This window comes from Uloborus diversus, unplaced genomic scaffold (genome assembly GCF_026930045.1).
Source record: "Uloborus diversus isolate 005 unplaced genomic scaffold, Udiv.v.3.1 scaffold_320, whole genome shotgun sequence".
Classification (NCBI taxonomy): domain Eukaryota; kingdom Metazoa; phylum Arthropoda; class Arachnida; order Araneae; family Uloboridae; genus Uloborus; species Uloborus diversus.
Window position 1 is genome coordinate 50,913 of NW_026558484.1, and position 23,134 is coordinate 74,046.

A 23,134-nucleotide genomic window follows, 5' to 3' on the forward strand; every position below is an offset into this window, starting at 1 on the left:
AGCATTTTTGCTTTTTTTCCCGTTAATGTAAAATGGTTTTCTATTTTTAGGTCGGAGTTCAACCAGGAGATGATGTATGTGACCACAGTTCAATCATTAGCTCAATTTTGAAGCTTAAAATGGGAATGGACGTAGCGGACAAGTCATATTCCTGTGAATATTGTAAAAAGACATTTAGTTACGTTTCATCTTGGAAATTACATTTGAGGGCACACACAAAAGAAAAACCATATTCTTGTGAAATTTGTAAAAAATCTTTTCCTGTGAGTGGAACTTTGAAAGTTCATATGAGGACACATACGAAAGAAAAACCATATTCTTGTGAAATTTGTAAAAAGTCTTTTTCTGAGAGTGGACATTTCAAAATCCATTTGAGGACACATACAAAAGAAAGACCATATTCTTGTGAAATTTGTAAAAAATCTTTTTCTGTGAGTGGAACTTTGAAAGTTCATTTGAGGACACATACGAAAGAAAAACCATATTCTTGTGAAGTTTGTAAAAAAGTCTTTTTCTGTTAGTGGAAGTTTGAAAGTTCATTTGAGGACACATACAAAAGAAAAACCATATTCTTGTGAAATTTGTAAAAAGGCTTTTTCTGATAGTGGAAATTTAAAAGTTCATTTGAGGACACATACAAAAGAAAAACCATATTCTTGTGAAATTTGTAAAAAGGCATTTTCTCAGCGTGGACATTTCAAAATCCATTTGAGAACACATACAAAAGAAAAACCATATTCTTGTGAAATTTGTAAAAAATCTTTTTCTGTGAGTAGAACTTTGAAAGTTCATATGAGGAAACATACCAAAGAAAAACCATATTCTTGTGAAATTTGTAAAAAGCCATTTTCTGAGAGTGGGAGTTTGAAAATTCATATGAGGACACATACAAAAGAAAAACCATATTCTTGTGAAATTTGTAAAACGGCATTTTCTCAAAGTGGACATTTCAAAATCCATTTGAGGACACATACAAAAGAAAAACCATATTCTTGTGAAATTTGTAAAATGTCATTTTCTGAGAGTGGAAGTTTGAAAGATCATTTGAGGACACATACAAAAGAAAAACCATATTCTTGTGAAATTTGTAAAAAGTCTTTTTCTGTTAGTGGAAATTTGAAAGTTCATTTGAGGGACACATACAAAAGAAAAACCATATTCTTGTGAAATTTGTAAAAAGGCATTTTCTCAGCGTGGACATTTGAAAATCCATTTGAGGACACACATAAAAGAAAAATCATATTCTTGTGAAATTGGAAAAAGTCATTTTCTGAGAGAGGAAGTTTGAAAGTTTATTTCAGGACACATACAGAAGAAGAACCTCATTCTTGAGAAATTTAAAAAGGCATTTCCTCAGAATAGAAATTTAAAGAGCTTTTTTGAGGATGCACACAAAAGAAAAACTGTATTCGTGTGATTTTTGTAAATTTTTACACCACTCGAAGACACTTACTGCAAAAAAATATATTCTTTTGATCAGAGGCGTAGGAAGACGTGATGCAAAGTGGGTGATAGCGCATGATCTTGCACTTCCAGGGCCTCGTATCCCCCCATCGTTCCAGTTTTTTCTCAAATCAAAGTTTGTTTCCAAAAAAAAAAAAAATTGTATTCAATCATTCCCCGAATTTTTTTAAAAATTAGGATAAATTTCATCACAAAATTTTAGGCCCAAAATATTTCCCCCCTTCTTTCATCTTTCTCTTTTTTTTGAAGAAACTCTCTTGTTGACCAATTTACAGGATTCTAATATACTATTGATTAACTTAGGCAGTCTGGATCACAAAGACTGACCACCTCTGTAGAATGCACAGGAGAAGGGGGAACCAAGGGGCGTTCAACCTTTTAGCAGCACAAGTTCTTGTTGACAGATGAGATAAGGACTGTCGAATTTGGGAAGTGATGATCCTGTAAAATAGGAAAATAAATGCCTCAAAAGTAGGTATGATAAAACATAATATTGGTTTGTTCAAGACTCAATGATTCTTACAAAGATATTTTTGGAAAAACAAGTGACTATGTATACTGCTTAAATGTCCCCTTTTCCGTAAAAACTGGGAATTGCGAAAATTGAATGCACATGGAAGCACTTCAGATGTTGCTAAGAAATGGCATAATAGTATTTCTTTTCTAATCACCGGACTTTACTTGCATGCAAGCAACAGCAAACTATCATTTTTCCGGAGTTAAGAAAAGAAAGAAGAAAGTGCCGAAGGGTATTTTTTCATGGGACAAAGTACTATAAAGATGGAGCACAAAAGGTGTGATTTTGTATGTAATATGTATTTTCAAAGTAAAATTTTAATTTACTCCCCCCCTCCCCCAATCCTTCTCTTGCTTTTTTTCTTTCTTTAAGTTTTTGTCATATTTCTTTCCCCTCACAAAATGAGAATTTAAAAGAAAAAATTTTATTTTTCTTTTGGATGTCATGTCGTAGGGACGCAATGTTTTTTTAGAAATATATTTAAAAAATTTTAGTCATTCTATGAAAAAAATCATCTTGATTAGTTTGTGTTTGAAATCTATCGCATGTGTTTGTCCGTGATTCACAACCGCGTTCAAAGTTTTGTCAATCAAAATAATAATGTTTTTGCCTGTTAAAAAAATTGCCTCCTTTCCCTGCAGTTATTGCTGTAAGAGAACAGCAAATTACTACTTATTCAAGTTTGCCGTATATGTTACGGCCAAAGCCCGAAGTTCGACCAGTTCGCGAATTGGCCAGTCATTTTACGTATTGGCCAAGAGGTTTGGCCAAAGCCCAAAATACTTGCAGTTAATATTGCATTTTCTACTTTGGCTGGCCATTTCGCGAAGTGGCCAGCAATCCTTGGCCAAAGCCCGAAATGATGATGGTAGATCGTACATTGACTGGTAGACGGTACGTTTGTCGCTTCCTGTATGACAGCGTGCAAGTGAGAGACAGAGACTCCTCCTCTTCTCCCCGAATGGCTGCAAAACCTTCTTGGTTTCGGTTGGAGATGTGGAGTGGCTAAGGTTTATTTTAAATTTTTAAATATCATAGCAAAAAAATCTTGAACACAATTTATTACATATTTCTGAATTATAAGTTGAAGAAGGCATTGATATAAATTTCACATAACAACTATTTAAAATGCAAATGACAATGCCTACCAAAACTGAAAAAAACTAAGAACTTGCAAAAAGTACACAATTACAAAATAAAATTAAGGTTCCATAGCAAGATTACCAATAGAATTCAAAAACATACTATAAAAAGATTTGATTATGAAGAACAATTAAATTAATAATTAAATAATCTTTATCGGTAATTCGTCAAAATCAGTTGACTTGTCAAAGTCATAATGCACTCGTCAATTACATTTAAAATTATGACAAAATAAAAATCTTTAAACACAACTGTAAATACCTGCTCAAGATCTCCAGAAATAAGGAAACAAAAATGATTTTCTTTTTGTAGGGAGGGGGAAAAAGCTGTTATAATTTTTAAAATTAAGTGAATCAAATTATTACCATTCTTGAAAGCAATCTTATCAAAAAAGAAAAAAAAGTTTTCTAGTTTGAAGCAGTAACGGTAGAAGAAAATTTAAGAAGAAAAGCCTGAGTGTATCTGCAGTAAAAAAGAAAATGGTTCCTATGTACCCACAGATGCAGATGGGATAATTTAAAACTCATCTATCAAAAAAAAAAAGAGTTAAATTGTGGTTTGTTAAAAATTGATCAAAATGAAAATGAGTTAAGTAAAGCCAATTGGAGGAAACTGTAGGAAGGTTATCAAATGTTCATATTGCCTTGTCTGAATTGTTCCATGAATTTTGCAAATCAGCCAGTATGGTATTTTTAATAATGTATAAATTATACATTTTTACGAATCTATTGTATTATTTTTATGTACTTTCCATTGTGCCTGAGACACTGCTTCCACTGGAATCCGCGGGCACGGAAGAAGCACTATGTTTGTGTATTTTTCGAGTGTGCTGTCACAGGGTTCGTACGCTCCTTCAAAACTCCTCCAATACTCCTTCATTTAGGAAATTTTTTTGAAGGGCCCTTCAAACTCCTTCATTTTGGTTTTAACTCCTTGAAAACTCCTTTTTTAGTTCAAGACTACATAATCTTCCTCCATGACAGTGACTTAAAATACTTCGATTGACAACTTAACTTCGTCACAAGGGGGATTGTATAGGTGCAATTTTAATGTAGTAATTTAATTTCGTATATTTATTTTTTTCATAAAGATGTAATTTACAAATTGATGGTAGAAGTCATAAAAACTGTGTGTGAAACTATTTGACGACTAAAACATTTCATAAGTGAAGTAAAACATGCTTAAATGGTGCTCGGCTATTTTTTTTTTTTTTTTTTTTTCAAGTTTTCTGATTATTGTTTTTCTCCCACGACACTCTCAGCAGCAAAAGTCAGGTTTTCTAATTATTATTTAAATATTTTAAAATACATAAGTAGATGTACTATATTAAGTGATTGTGTAAAAAAAAACAATTGTTTAGTAAATTTCAGTTAAGATATTGTAAAAAGGGTCATCCACTAAGGATGTTATGCCTTGAGGGGGAGACGGGTTCATGAAATTGGGACAAGAGGAATAGAGAGGGTGACAAAAATTGACCACACACAGTTATTGCAACAATATGTTTATAAAAAATATATGTGACAAGAGGAGGAGTTAGGTGAAGTGTGACAAACAGAGAAGGGGGTCAAATATGTTGAAAAAAAAGTGCGACATCATTTAATGTCAGCCCATTAGCACTCCTTCAAAATATCATTTTACTCCTTCAGAACTCCTCCAAAACTCCTTCATTTTATTTCTGAAATTGAGTATGAACCCTGTGTCAATAGAATTCAAGGCGCATACGTAAAGAAAACTGGCCCTTGTGGCCGAGCGATAAAAATTCTTGCTTTGCGACCTGTCTGTGAGACTCGCCTTGCGGGCTCGAACACCACTCGGGTATCCTGGGTGTTATTCCCCTCATAGTGCAATAAAAACATCTTGTTTGTATATTAAAATAGCTTAATAATTGGTGTATATTGGTTGTGAAAACGCATGAACTTGAGAAATATTGAACAAACGAATGATTGAAAGCTAAAGCTGTTAAAAAGAAAAAAAAAAGAAAGAGGTTTCTTATATGATTTTTTTTAATACTGTTAAAAGGGAAGTTCAAATATTGTAACCTACTAATTTATATTTGTACTTTTAATTTAAAACGAGTAGAAAAAAAAATTTCTTGATCATTTAATTTATCTGGATAATTTATGCCATTTAATAGTAATAAATTAATATTAAATGGCATAAATTATCCAGATTATTATTATTATTTATTATTATTAATATTTGTAATGGTAAGTAGACTTCAAGTATAAGTCTACTTACCATTACAAATGAGTATCCGTTCAAGAAAGTCAAATGAAAGCTTAATGTTTGCCAAAATGTAACCTTTCAAGCAATTTCTCTGTAAGCATACAGAAAATTCTGGTCTACACTTACGCAGAAATGAGCATGGGCGCCCATGTGCAAAATTGTAAGGGTTTGGGGGGGGGGCTCAGATATTTTAACCATGATTTAGCATGACATTTTCCCCATGAAAACCAATTTGAGGACAGAGTCATTAAAATTGGACATTTTAAATTACTTATTCATTAGTGACTGGAAAAAGAAATATTTTTTCATTTTTGCAAAGAAAAAAGGTTCTAAAAACAGGAAAGTTCTAACTTCTAAGGGGGGGGCTCGAGCCCCCCTTGCCCCCCTATATGGGCGCCTTTGGAAATGAGTGAGACTTTACGCCATAGTTGCATTACCATGGTGCTACCTTCCAGAAGCGATGTGTAACTATTCACCAGTTGTATTAGTTAAGTTACTCCTCACCAGTGGAGGCAGCTATACTTCCACCGGTTTTATGAAGTAAGGTCAGTTGCACAATTTTTTTTTTTGCAGTGTGGAAGTTCAACTTGTAGCAATTAATGGATGGGCTTTACACAATCGTAATTGCTCTCATTATTTGAAATCATTAAAATTCACTATTAAAGCAGAATACTTAAAAATCATTGAAATGTACTCATTCTTGAGTACTTCCTGTTTGTATGTGTTTTCCCCAAATCTTCAGAAAAACTATGCAACCTACTAGTCTACCAAACGTAACCTCTTCTGACATAATCGAACAGAGAGAGATTTGAGGACACGCCGTTCGATCTGCAGCCCAGTGCGCTACCAACTGGGTTAACTCGCGCAAAAACAATGAAGAAATGGTTTATGGTTTACGGATGATCGTTTTTTTCTTGGCCCCATAAATCAAATGCTAAATTTTATAAATTGCATTCTCTTCCGAAATGTAGATGCATAAAATATGAGTTTTTTTACATAAAGAAAGAAACAATATTAAGAGCAAATTTAAATTAAAAATATGATGGCATTTCTGTATTAAATATAAATAAGGACATATTGTAAGTGAAATTCGACAGATTGTGCTAACAAAGACACGTCTCTTTTCATTATATTAACTACAAAACTATTTTTCCTTTATGTTTGTTTTAATTGACCATTTTTTATATGCTTTTCCAAAATATTTCATATTATTTGAAGCAATATTTCGAGAGACGATGTGATCTGGTATCTTTAACATTAGGTGTATGGAGCAGACTAAGGATCACCTTTAAAGGCAGTTGAAAAGTGGAAATACTTAATTTGCCTTTATATTTATAAACTTGACGTGACGCGTTTGTTTTGAAGGGCATAAATGTAATCTTCTTCACTCTATTTCACGCTGTTGCGTCATATACACTCACTGAATAATATCTGTTATGGCTAATATATGATCAGACTTTTATGCATTACAAGCTTATTTTTAACACAAAGGTATCACTTATATTTGAATTCGTTTCTGAAACAAGTGTACTTAAGAGAAAAAAATAGTACTCCGAAGTGCTCATTTCAAAATACTTCATTTTTAAAAGTGTGTAAAACAATATGCTCTTGTAGTAAGTTACCGCCCTAAAGCCAGGGCTAAGACAGAAATACTTGAAATACACTTCCAGCTCAGTTATTCCATCCGAGGACTGCTGTTACGTGCTTTTTAGCACTCATCAGCCCGGAATAGGAATCGCATGAGCTGCAGGCGAAAAATCTCTTAAGGGAGCCAAGAGAGCCAAACAAACTGGTAGCTAATGCAGAACTAGCAAACCAGATGAGCGACCGCAGCAATGGTGCGGTTCAACTCAAAGATTGATGGCAAAGCAAAGGTATTTTGTAGTAAGTTACCGCCCTAAAGCCAGGGCTAAGGCAGAAATACTTAAAATACAGCGCTTTGCCATCATTCTTTGAGTTGAACCGCACCATTGCTGCGGTCGCTCATCTGGTTTGCTAGTTCTGCATTAGCTACCAGTTTGTTTGGCTCTCGGCTCCCTTAAGAGATTTTTCGCCTCCAGCTCATGTGATTTCTATTCCGGGCTGATGAGTGCTAAAGAGAACGAAACTGCAGTCCTCGGTTGTAATAACTGAGCTGGTGGTGTATTTTAAATATGCTCTTGATTTCTTTCTTCATACTTTGGCCGAACGTCCCTAGCCCCTTCGCGAATTGGCCGGCAAAAGCCCAAAATCAAGAACATTTCAGGCTTTGGCCGGTAAATTTTCGGCAATGTTGGTCAGTTCGTGAATTGGCTGGCCAATTCGCAAGCTGGCCAATTTCGGGCTTTGGGTCGTAACATATACAAAGCTCTCACGAAGAGTGGGGGGGGGGGAGAGGACTGGAGGAGCTAAGCACTCACCCCATTTTCCTCACATTTTAGTGATGTATAAAAGGAAAAACTTTGCCTTCAAAATAAGAAAGAAAAGAATAAATGAGTTAAACAAGCAAAAAGGGTTTTTTTTGGGGGGGGGGGAGGGAGGTGGTACACTTAAAGAGAAAGAAGAGAAAGTTAGTAATCTTTAGGAATGTCCAAAAATTTGTATTGTTAAGGTTACCCAAACAACGAAATGTACTTTTCAAACATTATTTTAGTCATAAAAGTAGTATTCAGAACATATAATACATCTCAGGAAATACATCCGTCAAAAACACATCGGATGTCTTTTCATCCATAAGCTCTTTACTTTTTGCATTGAAAGAGGCGTTCCCTGAAACGCCGAAACAGGTGTATGCAGTAATCTGCAAATTTGTGCTTTTTTGACGTTGTTTATGTTTACTTTACAACAGTTATTAGCTGTCAACGTGATCAACCGTATGGTAGATACCGGTTGAGGTCAGCGAACGCAGCCAGAAAAAAAAAGTTAGAGAGATCTTAACTGTAACCACGTGACATTGTTTACGCGATCGCCTTTAGGGTCAAAAGTTTTTCAAGCTTATCACATGTGTTTATATTTTTTTATATCTTTCGGGTTTTTTTTTCGAATTATCTTTAATAAATCTGAGAGGTCGCTCTGTTAAAGTATTTTCTACAGCATCTGCTCGCTGGCTCTTTGAGGCGTCCCACATTCTTTAAGAAGGTGCAACATCGATCATCACACCGAACATCCAACTGAGCAGTTTTATCCGAACAGAGAAGCGGTCTTGATATCTTTAACTCAATAGGTATGCAACCTTATTTGTCGAAAAAAAAATAGATTGAAAAAAATACTTCTGTAATTAGTAAGCCGAATATTTTTTGTAGTTTGGACTCATTGGTTCTTTATTGTACTTTGGACTCAACATTAGAATGCTTTAACGTTTAATTCATTCTATAATATTATGCATTGAATATATATTTGGTATGCTTTCTGTTCGGTAGTATTTTATGTACTTCCAGACTCTTTTGTTTTTGATCATAACGTAAGATTTTCACTAAAAACAAGTGAGTTTTTTTTCTTTTACGATTTTGATACCTCATTTTTACAGAATGATCCATCGTTTCTGCTCAATGCATAGTCTTTTAGAGCAGTGATTCGCTACTAGTAAATCAATTTGCGAATTTCTTATCCGTTGGATTTATCAGTTTATAAATAAGACCTACACTTTATAAATAAGATGATAGAGGATGAAAAAAAAAAAAAAAAATTGAGGATGATAAGACAGGGGGGGCGAGGTCCAGAACCCCTTGTGTATGCCACTCTACATCAGTGGTGAGTCATTGGATGATTTCTGAATGATTTTTATTACTTCAGTTAATCAACTTTTTTTATACGAAGTTCGCAATTAAAATAGTGACCGTAAGCTGTGTAACGAATCAGTATCTTTGTGCTGAAAATTAAATGAATCGATTAACCAATGTTTTGAAGCACAAAAAAATGCAAATGGCTGCAGACACGTGTTTCGATGTTACAAGGAACACTTTTTCAATGCTAAGAAGGATGAGCTTGTGGATGAAAAGTCATCCGAGAAAAGTAACGCGGTGGAACAGGAGACAGTTTAAATACCAAAAGTGGATTTAACAAAACAAAAAAGACAAAATAAGACCTGGAGCCGAAATTTATTAAATAATTATATTTCAGGGTTTGAAATAGGGTTCAATTTCCCGGGGGGGGGGGGGGGGAATGTCCCCCTTTACTTCAGATTCCAGGGGGGATTTTTCATAGATTCTGAAAATTTGTTTAGAATTTTTTTATAATTCTTTTTTATTCTGTTTTTCTATTTATTCATTTTTAAATTATAATTTTTTTAGTGTAATATCTACCCCCCCCCCCCACACACACACACATTTTCAAATAATTATTCAGTAATTTTGAATTTTTTTTTAATTTCATTTAAAAAAAATATTTTATAACTAAGTAACATACACACACACACAATTATTTTTTAAAATATACCATTTTCTGGATCTAATTATCCGAATGGGGTTTGGTCCCCATTGTTTAGAATAATATTTCTACGGCACAAAGACTTTTTTTCTGACGATCAAAAATTTCGTTATCCAGTTTAAGAATTTATGGGGGGGGGGGGGGGAGGAAATCCCACACAAACCTTTGGTTTGCGGGGGATTTATCAATTTTGTAGGCGTTTCGCGCAATTCCACGCTCTATTTCAAACCCTGACATTTGGGAAAAAGCTGTTAAATAATAAATTTTGAAGAAATCCCATAAACAATGCAAATCATCCAAAAATGAAACCACTCCGAATAACTTGGCGGGAAAAATTATATATAGAAGCAATGTAACAAATGGTGAAATGTAGAAAAAAACAGAGTGAAGGATAAACAATTTGGAATTAGTTAATCACAAAACGAAATAAGAAAGCACAAAATGAAAAAAATAAAAGGATGAAACGTACAGAATAAATTGAATAGCATAGAAACACAAAATCAATTATAAAAATGCTGTCCGCATAGAAGAAAAATACGGAATTGCAGTAAGATCATTAAGGTGTTCCTTGTAACACCAAAACACGTGTCTGCAGTAATTTTCAATTTTTGTGCTTCAAAACATTGGTCAATTGACTCATTTAAACTGTATATTTGGCTTCATTAATTAAAAAACGACTCCCCTGAAAATTATTAAAAGGTTGTATAAATAGATTAGAATGAGTATATTTTTAGATTCCCTTTTAATGCTTTAAAGCAAAATGATTTGATAGATCATTTTTTTCAATAGTTTTTTCCCCAATTTCATAGAATTTTAAAAGTTTAATATATTTACTTGTTTTTTTATTTTATTTAAAAATCTTTTTGACATTATGTCAATTTAATAAAATATTTTAAAAGAAGTGTTCCTTTTTACTCAAGCTTTAATAAAAATTTCATTCAGTTTAAAGAACTGATTTAAATGTGAAAATAATGGCTAGTTTTAAATTTTTTGTTTAGTTTTAGGTGTCTTTTAAAAAAATATTTAATTTTTTTCTTGATATGCCAAAAAGCAACTTATCTAGTTACGAAGTTTTAAGCCAATTATATAGAAATTAGACATTTTAGTAACGAAAAAAAAAGTATTTTACTTTTTAATCATTTCAAGTTCGTTCTGTCTCATGGATAGAGAAAGGAGGATAAAACCCCCCGAACATTTACTGAATGTCGTAGATTTTTAGATACAAAAGGTTCGAATTTGAAAAGTCCATGTCCAAGATATATTCGCAACCCCTAGGGCATATTTGAGGACTTATGCATCATGCACTTATAGTGCCTAAATAGCAAACTACGAGTGATTCCTCATTCAAAATCAAACAATAGGGAATTGAATCCGTTAAAAATGCAAGAATTTTTTCAAATCAAATCAAAACATCATTGCTCTTGTTCACTAGCGCAGCCAGAAATAATTTCTGGAGTTTTTTTTTTTTTTTTTACCAAAAATATCTTCTGAGTGTTTTTTTATAAATCAAAATAGCTCTTTCATATGCATAAACTACTGTATTAGAATGCATTCCCCAGGGTTGGCAAAAACCTGGTTTTTTTAAAAAAGCCCATGTACACAAGGTTTTTTGGGTTTTTTAACAGAAATGTGTTTTTTTTTTGTCTTTTTTAGGGAAAATGTGGGGTACTTGTAGCACATTGTAGCGTAAGTATATGGACAAAACGCGAAAATTGTCTTTGGGTTAAAAACAGCAGAAAAACTAGTTAAAATTCAGCATTTTCTGGAGAAAAGTATAAAAGACGATAAAACCCAAGAATGATGAAGTTTAAATTGTAAAAGTTTTTAAATCAATTAATTTTTTAAAAAATTCTCAGAAAATTAAAAAAAAAAAAGTGGGCTAAATGATGGGGTTTTTTTTTAATGGGTTGAAAATTAATAGGAAAATCAAATTTTTTTCAAAGTTTTTAAATGAAAACTAATACTCAAGTAATCAAAAAAGACCAGATGACTCTTGAAAATACAACTTTTATGCTAACTATGAAGCTAGCAGAAGTGAAGGATGATTCACTTTCTTTTAATTGTGATGCATTTTGGGGGGGGGGGGAGACTAATTGTAAAATTAGTGCTTTAATACTCACTATAGATAAACCTCATTCTGAAGTGCTAATATATAGATATATTCTGACTATTAGTTTCAAAATTTGTGAAATGCTCGATATAACATAAAAACCTGTATAACGCAAAAGCTCTGCTCCCAAGGTGTGTGTTATAAAAGTTTTCTACTGTATTTTATCAATAAAGAAGATAAGTCAATGAAAAACTCAAAGGGTTTTAGAAACGTTCAACTTTAAATAATCTGAATTTTGTGGTTGTATGTGGTTAACGATCCCGTAAGCTCATAAATATCATGTAAATATAGTGCAGTGAGGAATTCAGACTGGAATATTTCATCTGTTAAATGTACTTAATGTTTGATTTTATTCAAAATTACTCATGAAATTAATGGTATTTCTCTTTTCTTTTCGCAGATGTTTCTTAGAACAAGAGTGGATTACACAGCTATACACATTACCACCTCATAAAGCTGAAGCTACTTCACCGTAATTTCTCGGCGAATGTGAAAGTTCATTTCATTCATCTGTATATACATATATAAAGGTAAGTTGTGCGTAGTGCCAAAAAAAAAACATAGGATTTTTAGCGGCAGTAAAAAAATGGAAGAACAAAACTTTTTTTGCTAAAGCTGGGTTTGAGATCACATGAGTGGTAATTGATTCAAATATAACAACTTAACTGACATTTTTCTTAAGTATTTGATGAATTTTGTACACAATAACTTTCGCCGAAGAAACACTTCTGACTTGAATTAGACTTACATTATTTATCCCTAAGTATTTTGAGATGTCACAAACACTTGGTAATCATTTCATTAGCAAGTATGGCTTGCTTAAGTAAAACAATTGATTTACTAATATCTAAACAATGAATACGTAAAACTAAATGTTACTGCAAATGCTAAATAATGTTTCGTAAACAGATATAGAAAGTGAAACAAATAATTATGAACTGAAAAATGTGACACTTCTGCTTTTTTTAAATTAATTTTTTGTTTTGGTTCCTAAATTGGAGAATAAAACAGATAAATGAACTATAAAAAGTGTGTGGGGGTGCCCCTTTGCCCCCCCCCCCTGAAATACTTTTACTGGTGTAAGGGCATAGCTGCTGCCGCCCAGGAGTTGTCCTGCTCGCAGGGGCCAGTGGGCATCATAGGTGGATTTAGAATGAATTCTTGGGGTGCAACAGTACCAAGGGTCTGGAAGGGGTCCTCTTTCAGAAAAGTTTGAAAATCTAACTTAAAAAGGCAGCTTCTTTAGTTGATTCTGGAAAATATTTCAGGGTTGGTATAAAACCCTTTTTTTTTTTTTTTTGAAAAACCCTCCAAAAAAGTTTTTTGGTTTAAACCAGTTTTTTTTTTGGTTTAAACCAGGTTTATTTGGTTTTTACTACTACTTGTAAGAAAAGCAGTATTATTTTATGAAAATCATGAAGATTTTATGAACTAACTAGCTGTTTCCGACGCGCTTTGCTACGCCAACAAAAAAATACATCATTATACTGATTTTCATGACAATCGGTTGAACGGGGCAGAAGTTTACATCATTATACTGATGTGACACGTGTCTAAATCGCGTGTCTAAAAGTCCCGATTAGCTTACTATACCAAGGCTTCACTCGATACGCGTCTTATCACGTCTTATAGAAACACGTATCAAGTGAAGCCGTGACTATACTCAAATTTTTGTACTCACACAGTTTGCAAGATCAATCAATCGCTAAAAATATCAAATAGAAAAAGTTTTAAATCTCCCCGTTACATGAAAAGCCATAAAACAATAAAGAAAGAGTTTATTTGTTCAAACTCAAGAAAAATGGCAACAGCTAACTTCTTATCAATGAGATCTTTCACACGAATTAATTTCTGCAGCCGATAATTTTATTCGTATTTATCCAATGGATTGTGACTTAAATTGGAATAAAAAAGGAACTATCGATCGGATTTTTTTCGAACTGGTCTATAAACATTCCCAGTACCAAAAATAACAAATGGTGAAAGTTTCAGCCAAATCTGCCGGGTAGTTTTCGAGTTCATGGATGACATACAGACAAACATTCATTTTTATATATATAGATTGTGAAAGATTGTTTAATATTCATATTTGTACCTAATTTCTTTGTAATTAAATAATGAAGAGTAAAATCTTGTAATTTTATTTCTTTATTCTTAGGGATTTCTATAGGAGAATATTGTTTGAAAATGTTTAACTTATATAAAAAATACAATATGTAAATGGGTCTTGGTTTAAATAATCAAATAAATAATTTACTGTGATGGTTCAGACATTATTAATTACAAATAACCAAGAAAAAATTCTTGCAAATTTATATCCTCATAATCATAGCTATCTACTATAAATTAAAACTACAGGGATGAGATTTTTCCGGCTTTTGCCGGAATTCCGGCTTTTTCTGTTGGCTTTTAAAACCTTTCCTCCTTTTTTTGCCTCTTTCAAGCCTTATTTTTCTCAAAAATCGGAAAAAAAATACGATTTTTTAAAATTTTCGGTTTTCAATTTCTTACTTGTTCTATTTTTTCGCCTTGAATCTTCGTCCTCCGCGATATCTGCCAAAAACGTACGTTTTGGAATCATGCCAACGACGTCAAACACGTGCTGCGCCGAAAGTTGCATGCCTCGTTTGAGATTTCAATCTTTTTGCATCCTGAAAGTATTTCAATTATTTTTATTGTTGGGTGGTTTTTTAATCTTTTCTACCTTATATCCGCTTATTTTATTCATCATTTCAATAATATTTTTATTTCTTTAATTTATTTTAGAAAAAATGCAAAACTCAATCAAAAAATGTGGCTTAGCACCCACAGTCTCGAATTTTTTTTTTTTAACTTGGCATGGCTGCTTTTTTTGTGTATTTAAGAAAGTGTAAAAAATATTTATGGTGAATCTCAAATGGTTTAGGTTTTACAACCTGTTAAAAGTTTTAAGATTTCATGATTAAATGAGGCAGCTGCAAGTTGTTCTTTTTATTCCAAAATTGGATTAGGAAGTTTTCAAAAACAAATTTTAGGTTCCAATGCAAGGAAAAAGATAACCAATCGTTTATATACATATATATTTATTTATTTTGAATTCTTACTATGAAAAGTATGTTCTACCACATAAAGAAATTTGAGATTTTTCTCTCTGTTGTAAATTTTTACTTTACAAATATCTAATTTTAAAATTTATGTTCTCACTCGTTTAACACTATAAACTCAAATGTTTTTAATGAAAAAAATGTATTTTTCTCTAAAAAATATGAAAAGTTGACACTATTGTGTGATGCAGCCAAGATTGAACTCTGGCTCCCCCAACCCTTTGTTCAAGGACTCGGGTTAGAAATTGTTGCCTCTTTTTCAAAATTTAGATTTATTTAGGAATAAACACCCTTGCAAGAAATGGTACAATGCAGCAAATTGTACAAAATTATTACTCATATTTAATTAAATACGTATTACCTTTAAAACTGGTAAATTAGCCATTTTTTTTGTTGAATTTTTGGATATCATGGCTTCCAGGTTCTATTTTGATGCGTTTTTGGATATCATCCCTTCTACGTAATTTTTTGGATTTCCTCCTTTTTGCTCTCTGACCACTCTCATCCCTGAAACTAGTATGTTGTGTCCATCACGAAATTTTCTTCTATATTTTTCTTTTTTTTTCTGATCCCTCCTCATGCTTGACGAGGAAGCAATATTCCCAACAAAAACGAAATTACACATGCAAAAACTTGACAACCATCCCAATGTCTGAATTATTGTAAAAGCAAAGCAAAGAGCGAAAATTGAAAGTTATTTTAAAAGCCTTGCTTGAATTAATTACATATATTTTATTTGTTAACAAACATTAGATGGCAACAGTTAAAAATTTTAAATCATTGAGATAATTTCCATATAATTAAAATCACGAGAAATACGCAGACGACAATCTATTACGATTTATCTTTCTTATTGTTGCATTAATAAAGCTATTTTTATTCACAAAAAAATAAAAAAAATCAACACCTCTGGAGCGATTGGCGTCAAAATTAAACCAACACCTGTTTACATATGGATTGACATTTATTCCTAATTTCATCCAGAAGGTAGCATTACTTCTTGAGATACGGCACTCACAATAAAAAAAAAAGAATATTCGATTGTGCCACCCCCTTTTCAGCTGTTGACCCCAAAATAGAGTCAGCACTTATACCCTCTAGGGGCTACTTGTCGATAAATTTTTCTTTGATTCCGTTCATTATTTTTTGAGATACAGCAGTCACAATTGACGACAAAAAACGTTCTATTGCTCAACCCACGTTTGAGTTATTAACACCAAAATTGAATCAGCACCTGTTCCTGTTAATGGCAACATATGGACCAAATTTTGTTTGATTCCGCCAGTTATTTCCTGAGGAATAGCAAGCACGCGTAACTAAAAAACGTCCCATTGATCCACCCCCCTTGGAGAAATTCGCGCCAAAAACCAATGGGCACAAATTCACATAGGGGCACATTTGTGTACCAAATTTCGTTCTATTTCATGTGGTAGTTCTTGCTGTAGAGCAGCCACAAAAAACTGGTCACACACAGACGTGACACACACACGGACACACACACAGACAGACAGACATTTTCCAAAAATGGTCGAAATGGACTCGGCACACCTCAAAACGTTCAAATCCTTCGAAATTCGAAAATTTGCACGAATCCAATACTTTCTTCTATATATTAGATATAGAAGAAAGTAAAAATAGAAGTAAAATTACAATCACACATTATTAAAACTGGAAAGTATTTTGCAGTAGTATCTATAAATGAATCATAAGTGTGATGTACATTATATAACTTTAAAAATCAAAAGATGAACGCATATTTTGTTTAAGGATTTTAAAAAAAGTTACAAATCATGTAATTTATTTACCTTATTTATCAGTGACAATTATAGAAACAGGACAATTAGATTTTAAGAAAATCATTAGGTTTTCCATTGTTGACATTATTTCTCCTGGTTTAATTGATTTAGGAATGACATTTTTTTCAATCAAAGGAAAAAAAAAAGTTATTTTAATTAAAAGCCTCAGTATGAAAATACTCTTCTATATTTTAATAATAAAGATTCATAGAAGTTAATGTTTACTGATTCTTTCACCATTCATACATGAGATTTCTTTTATCAGATTGAGATAAAAAAGTTCTTAGAAAGGTGATAATTTGGCATTTACAGTCAAACCTTGATATCTCGAACCTCCTTACCTCGAAACCCTTGATGTCTCGCAACAAAAATTTTCCCCAGCATTTTCTATAAAAATCCCTATGTATTTTCCATAATTATCTCGAAATTTATTTTTCGAAATCCTTGATATGTTGAAATTTTTGCACAGAAGCAAGTTTCAATTGTCGTTTTGCTTTGGCAATTTTTGTAGTAAAACCAGTTCCAGGGACAATTGCTTAACGTTTTTCATCCCTTTTCTTAGAAATTTTGTGACTAGGGGATTGGGGCGAGATAAAAGGGGAGTGTTGGTATGAGGGGGTGCTGTATTTTCCCCAGAGTTTAGAATCTTTGTGCATTTCTCTTGAACATGTTGTCCACTTTGAGGAAAGGGTTCGATTTTTCGTCCGTCAGTTTTCAAGCGAAAACGGAAAATGCGTTCCTCATTTTTATCACTCAGCTTTTTTTACTCCTACAAAATGGCTGCTGAGAACTTTTTGAATGTGAGGTTACTGCTTAAAGATAAATTAGAGTTTTTAAATTTTTAGGTGAAAAAACCAAGTTGAAATTAGTGATCATTTCAAAATCTCATCCTGTGCACTTTCGACAATTAGAAAATTTCAAATCTAGTGAAATATTGAATACTAATCGTAATTCGAAGTGGTCCCATAGTACATATATAAATGCATATAGCGTACGTGTATGTAAATGTGAGAATTATTACTGTCATTTTTTAAAAACCTCGACAACTCGAAAACTCGATATCTCGAAATTTTCCCCTGTCCCGAGAGATTTGAGATATCGAGGTTATACTGTATTTATTTATTATAAGAAGACAGAGTTGCATGAATTTTTTTTTGCTTTCATAATTTTATACATTTTCTTTTCTTGCTCTTACTGCATCGTCTATCAGGGTGCAAAAAGCACAATTTTGTGCCTACTCTAAGTGTTCTTGGACTTCTTTAGTTTTTTTTTTCTCTTGTCATTTAAATATTCTGGTGTTAAGGTATTTTTATGCTATGCATCGCTTTAGTGTTACATAATCTATCTCAATAAATTTTAAGCAATTGGGCAAATTCGGTAGTATGTAAAGTTTAGTTGAAATTAACTTTTTTACTATTTTGAAATGCAAAAGATTGAAAAATAATGATAATTAAAAATTATAAAAGAACTACTTGGATTTTTTTTCCATGTCTTTTTAGAAAAGCTGAGTTGGTCTGCCTTGTATATTTATACGTACCTAATGGAAAAGCTGCATAGATTTAAAAAAAGAAAAAAAAAATTTAGAAAAATTGCATTACTTTAAAAAATAAAGGTTTCTAAATTTATTAAATCTCTAATTTTTCTATAAAGCTTTGCTAGTTACTTTGCATTAATTAGATTTTACTCTTTACAATAATATGTAAAATTCATAAAAACATTTGGGGGGAAAAATAAAATTTTTCAAAAAAGCCATTTTTGAAAATTTCAAACCAGTTCAATTTCAAATTTTCAACCAGTAAGTTGTAAGAAATTATTTCGTAGCAGGGTTTAAGCTGAGTTCAAAAGTTCTTTAGCAAAAAAGCTAAAATAGGGAAAAAACCTTTAGCAAAATGCTAAAATCCTTTGGGGATTGAATATGTTTCCATATCTTCTTGGATGCCGTAATGTGTTGCGTTTGCATTTGATAATTGAATTTCAAGTTTAACCTAATGCTTCTTAACAAATGTAACACTTAATATAAATCTTAATAAATAATAAAAATAATATGGACCATAACTGGTTGTAATGGTATCGATATTGATAGAGAACGTTTCATTTCTTGTTTGCTAGATGAGAACTCATATTTTAGCCACATTGATCATTTTTTAGAAAAAAAAAGCTCAAAAACCTCTAAATATCAGCAAACGTTGAGGCAGCTTTCCATTTTACTCCACAATTTACTAAATGGCGAGTTGATGAGGAAATCTCAACTTTCCAAGAAATCAATGCCACAAAAAGAAAAAAAATCTTTGAAAATCAGAATTTTGAGAATGAAGGAGTTTCGACGCAACTTCAGCGTGCAAAATGAGCTGAAAAATACAATTTAGAGCAAGGTGTTCGGCGGCACAAAATAAGTTGTAAAAAAGTGCATTCAAAATATTTATCACACGTTTAAAAAAAAGTGAAATACCCAACAGAAGTGCAAAGTGACGACTTTTCAAGAAGCAAACAGATGTTTCCGAATTCATCGCTGCTGAACTCAAATTAGCTAGAGAGCTAAAACTTTGGCTTTTTAATTCGTTTTGCTTTTACCCCTGTATTTGATTTTTGTAGAAAAGTTTAATGTAGTTATTCCCTTCTCAGTATTTGTGTGTTCTTTTAAATTTAGTGAACATGTTTATGAATTGAACATTACCATTACATCATTGATGTAACGATCAATTTTGTTTTAAGTACTACTATGAGACATTTTTTAAAAAACTTAATCAAAAAAGCCATTTGTTTATTTTTCTAATTTATTTGAACTTTTCAGATTTATCTATGTTTCATAAAATATGTTGTATGGTTTGTAGTTTAATTCTTAAATTGACCTGTGATCTTGAAAATGTGATTGATTAAACATGTTAACTAAACAAATGCGTAGTCAAAACTTCATTTTAATAATTTTTTCTTCTTGTTGGGATTTTTTTTCCCGCCAGTGTATTTAAATATCTAAAATATTGTTTACTCACAGCACTTTAAAAATTAAATTTGCGAAACTATAAGACTTTTGATAACTGTATGCCTTTTTTTTTCCTCCATCAGAATAAAATAGTTTTCTATTTTTATTTTTAGATTGGAGTTCAGTCAAGGGGACTCGTATGAGACCACAGTTAAGCAGTCTAATTTTGAGAATCCAAATTTTAAGCTAAAAATGCATATAAACATCGAAGATAAATCATATTCATGTAAATATTGTGAAAAGACATTTAGTTACACTTCACAATTGAAAATACATTTGAGAGTACATACTGGAGAAAAACCGTATTCTTGTGAAATTTGTAGAAAGTCATTTTCTCGGAGTGGAAATTTAAAGAGCCATTTAAGGATACATACTAAAGAAAAACCATACTCTTGTGAAATTTGTAACAAGTCATTTTTTCGGAGTGGAAGTTTGAAGATTCATTTAAGGACACATACTAACGAAAGGCCATATTATTATGCAATTTGTAAGAAATCATATTTTCGGAGTGAAAGTCTCGGGAAGCATTTGAGGACACATACTGAAGAAAAACCATACTCTTGTGAAATTTGTAAGAAGTCATTTTCTTACATGGGAAGTTTAAAGAAACATTTGGGGACACATACTAAAGAAAAACCGCATTATTGTGAAATTTGTGGAAAGTCATTTTCTATTAGTGGAAATTTAAAGAGCCATTTAAGGATACATACTAAAGAAAAACCATACTCTTGTGAAATTTGTAACAAGTCATTTTTTCGGAGTGGAAGTTTGAAGATTCATTTAAGGACACATACTAACGAAAGGCCATATTATTATGCAATTTGTAAGAAATCATATTTTCGGAGTGAAAGTCTCGGGAAGCATTTGAGGACACATACTGAAGAAAAACCATACTCTTGTGAAATTTGTAAGAAGTCATTTTCTTACATGGGAAGTTTAAAGAAACATTTGGGGACACATACTAAAGAAAAACCGCATTATTGTGAAATTTGTGGAAAGTCATTTTCTATTAGTGGAAATTTAAAGAGCCATTTAAGGATACATACTAAAGAAAAACCATACTCTTGTGAAATTTGTAACAAGTCATTTTTTCGGAGTGGAAGTTTGAAGATTCATTTAAGGACACATACTAACGAAAGGCCATATTATTATGCAATTTGTAAGAAATCATATTTTCGGAGTGAAAGTCTCGGGAAGCATTTGAGGACACATACTGAAGAAAAACCATACTCTTGTGAAATTTGTAAGAAGTCATTTTCTTACATGGGAAGTTTAAAGAAACATTTGGGGACACATACTAAAGAAAAACCGCATTATTGTGAAATTTGTGGAAAGTCATTTTCTATTAGTGGAAATTTAAAGAGCCATTTAAGGATACATACTAAAGAAAAACCATACTCTTGTGAAATTTGTAACAAGTCATTTTTTCGGAGTGGAAGTTTGAAGATTCATTTAAGGACACATACTAACGAAAGGCCATATTATTATGCAATTTGTAAGAAATCATATTTTCGGAGTGAAAGTCTCGGGAAGCATTTGAGGACACATACTGAAGAAAAACCATACTCTTGTGAAATTTGTAAGAAGTCATTTTCTTACATGGGAAGTTTAAAGAAACATTTGGGGACACATACTAAAGAAAAACCGCATTATTGTGAAATTTGTGGAAAGTCATTTTCTATTAGTGGAAATTTAAAGAGCCATTTAAGGATACATACTAAAGAAAAACCATACTCTTGTGAAATTTGTAAGAAGTCATTTTCTCACAGGGGAAACTTAAAGAAACATTTGTTGACACATACTAAAGAAAAACCACATTCTTGTGAAATTTGTAGAAAGTCATTTTCTATTAGTGGAAATTTAAAGAGCCATTTAAGGACACATACTGAAGAAAAACCATACTCTTGTGAAATTTGTAAGAAGTCATTTTCTCACAGGGGAAACTTAAAGAAACATTTGTTGACACATACTAAAGAAAAACCACATTCTTGTGAAATTTGTAAGAAGTCATTTTCTCAGAGTGGAAGTTTGAAGATTCATTTAAGGATACATTCTAACGAAAAGCCTCATTCTTGTGCAATTTGTGAAAAGTCATTTTCTTATAGTGGAAATTTAAAGATCCATTTGAGGACACATACTAAAGAAAAACCATACTCTTGTGAAATTTGTAAAAAGTCATATTCTCACAGTGGAAGTTTAAAAATTCATTTGAGTACACATTCTAACGAAAAGCCATATTTTTGTGAAATTTGTAAGATGTCATATTCTGGAAGTGAAAGTCTAAGGACGCATTTGATTACACATACTGAAGAAAAACCATACTCTTGTTAAATTTGTAAAAAGTCATTTTCTCAGAGTGGAAGTTTGAAGATTCATTTAAGGATACATTCTAACGAAAAGCCATATTCTTGTGCAATTTGTAAGCAATCATATTTTCGTGTGTCAATGTTAGTGTGTTTCCAAAACATACGTGTATGGAGGAAATTGCAGTGGATAAAGATCGATTGGAAAAGTCCTGCAAAGGACGTATCGAGTTCAACATCGCGAGCTTTCCGCCAAATTATCGTAATTTGCGAACATTTGAGATTTTCTTCTAATTTTAAGAAATTTGTAGAATTTCTGCAAAATTCTATCTTGAGTTGGAAGATATTTGTGGAAAACTTCCAGTTTTTACTGATTACCGCAGTTTCTGTAGATTTTCTGCACCTCTGTTTATGCAGATTTTCTGCTGAAATTTCACTGAAATTTGCAGAAGACTGCGGAAAAGTCAGTTTTCCTCTCACATATGAGCAGAATTGTACTGCAGCTCAGGCATCTGTTCTGCGACATACGTCGCAAATTTATTGGTATTCTGCTTTGGGGACAAGGGCTATCAAATAGAACATTTAAAACGGAAGAATTTTATGTAATTTAGATTCGTGAATACTATATACATCGTCTAAAAAATGTGAACAACCTCTGTATTGTACAATGGACAGTTCACCTGACGTCACTGCAATGCATTGTGGTAACTGTAGCTGACAAAAATCCGGTAGAATTTAATTATCGATTTTCATAGGTTTAAGCGTCTTCAGAAACATGGTGAAAACTCGAATTTTCTTTTCCCTCTTCTCGGCATTTTTCATGCAGTCATAAGTCTGAAAAGCCCAAGTATGTTATTATTTTGTTGTAATTCTTCCAACTCCAAATATTATCAGGAACATATTTTATCACCAATTCATCTGAATGAAATACCATCCCTTTTTCACATTAACCTGTAAACTGCATCAAGACAAAGCTAGCTCTCGTCCTTTAAAATCCACTGTAAATTTCCTAAAAGAAATGTACCGGTAAACAAAAAGAAACCGGTATCAAGGCTATGATGCCTTTCACTGATATCCCTACTAAATCTCCTGATGTATCACCTATGGA

At 32.3% G+C, this 23,134-nt stretch overlaps 2 protein-coding genes across 2 annotated transcripts; both read left to right on the plus strand.

The window, feature by feature from the left end:
- Positions 1 to 268: 268 nt before the first annotated feature.
- LOC129233304 (zinc finger protein 239-like) lies at positions 269 to 915 on the plus strand (the record flags this gene model as incomplete). The annotated part of the gene is made up of 2 exons (XM_054867354.1): positions 269 to 431; positions 508 to 915. Coding segments are annotated over 2 exons (571 nt in total), but the record flags the coding sequence as incomplete, so codon positions are not given.
- Positions 916 to 2,840: 1,925 nt separating this feature from the next.
- LOC129233305 (gastrula zinc finger protein XlCGF71.1-like) lies at positions 2,841 to 22,054 on the plus strand. Its single transcript, XM_054867355.1, has 2 exons — positions 2,841 to 2,968; positions 21,493 to 22,054. Exons 1-2 carry the CDS (start codon positions 2,841 to 2,843, stop codon positions 22,052 to 22,054), a joined length of 690 nt encoding a protein of 229 aa, XP_054723330.1.
- Positions 22,055 to 23,134: the final 1,080 nt, after the last annotated feature.